At 54.1% G+C, this 1434-nt stretch overlaps 1 protein-coding gene across 1 annotated transcript in view; it reads right to left on the bottom strand.

Moving 5' to 3' along the window:
* Positions 1–101, bottom strand: part of LOC119350770 ((R)-specific enoyl-CoA hydratase-like) — a gene marked incomplete at its 5' end in the record, with an annotated part of 1159 nt that extends 1058 nt beyond the window's left edge. The window contains one exon of the mRNA XM_037618436.1: positions 12–101. Coding sequence (XP_037474333.1) covers positions 12–101 — 90 coding nt within the window. The remainder of the gene's footprint in view (positions 1–11) is intronic.
* Between the last annotated feature and the right edge of the window lie 1333 nt (positions 102–1434).

Here is a 1434-nt window from a genome sequence, read left to right as displayed (position 1 = left end):
GGGGGGCGTACGAAGTGGGAGGCGATGAGGGCGGGGGAGAGGGAGGCAACGAGCATGCCGTGCACCACGCGGCCGCGCTGGAACCCGCCCGTCCCGCGCGACAACAACAACAATCATAACCATAGGCTAGCTTCTAGGGTTTAGCCTCTACGATCTCGTGGTAGATCTACTCTTGTAATACTCATATTATCAAGATCAATCAAGAAGGAAGTAGGGTATTACCTCCATCGAGAGGGCCTGAACCTGGATAAACATCGTGTCCCCCGCCTCCTGTTACCATTAGCCTTAGACGCACAGTTCGGGACCCCCTACCCGAGATCCACCAGTTTTGACACCAACATTGGTGCTTTCATTAAGAGTTCCACTGTGTCGTCACCATAAGGCTTGATGGCTCCTTCAATCATCAACAATGCAGTCAAGGGTGAAGTTTTTCTCCCCGGACAGATCTTCGTTTTCGACGGCTTCGCACTGCGGGCCAACTCGCTTGGCCATCTGGAGCAGATCGACAGCTATGCCCCTGGCCATCAGGTCAGGTTTGGAAGCTTAAACTACACCGCCGATATTCGCGGATACTTGATCTTCGACAGATTCGAGCCCATGACAGCCGCGCCCCGCCGCCATGATGAACATGACCTAAATCTGTCATCATATGGTATGCGAGAGATTGCACCTATAGCCGCACTGGCCCTAGATCTAGAGTAGAGCGCGCCATCCGAGGACGGGAGGCTCAACCCCGCCACGGAAGCTGCGGACTCGACGGTGCTAGAGCCGAACACAGATTTGACCTCCAACGAGGCCTGTGTCATCGGAGCTTTGGACTCGTCTCCGGTTACGGGCTCTGAACCGCGTGAATCCGCGCCCATCGAGTCTGACTGGGCGCCGATCTTAGAGTTCAGCTCCGCGGACATCTTCCAACACTCGCCCCTAGGCGACGTGTTAAACTCATTAAAGTCTCTCTCCTTGTTAGGAGATTCCTGGCCGAACTATGTCTGGCTCGAGTGGGAAGCGGACGACGAAGAACTTCGTTGCCCACCCACCACCCATTTGATAGCCATTGTCGATGATTTGACCAACATGCTCGATTTCGACTCCGAAGACATCGACGGTATGGACGAAGATGCCGGAGAAGAACAGGAACCACCGCCCACAGGGCGCTGGACAACCATCTCCTCATACGATATATACATGGTGGATACACCCAAAGAAGACAATGGCGACGACATACAAGATGCAACTGATGACAAACTTCCTGAGAAGCAGTCTAAGCGCCGACATCAGCGGCGCCGCTCTAAATCACGCCATGGTAAAAATAGCAATACCGGCACAAGAGAGAACAGCACTCTGGATGATGCCGAAGACAATGAAGACCCCGCCCAAGCCAAGTTTTGAACAAGCCGAACGGGAAGATGGGCAAGCTAGCCCCGACGAACAGGT

The sequence above is a fragment of the Triticum dicoccoides genome, chromosome 1B (assembly GCF_002162155.2).
Source record: "Triticum dicoccoides isolate Atlit2015 ecotype Zavitan chromosome 1B, WEW_v2.0, whole genome shotgun sequence".
Lineage (NCBI taxonomy): Eukaryota > Viridiplantae > Streptophyta > Magnoliopsida > Poales > Poaceae > Triticum > Triticum dicoccoides.
Note: the sequence above shows the minus strand (reverse complement) of the source record. Positions and strands in the feature narration are given on the sequence as shown.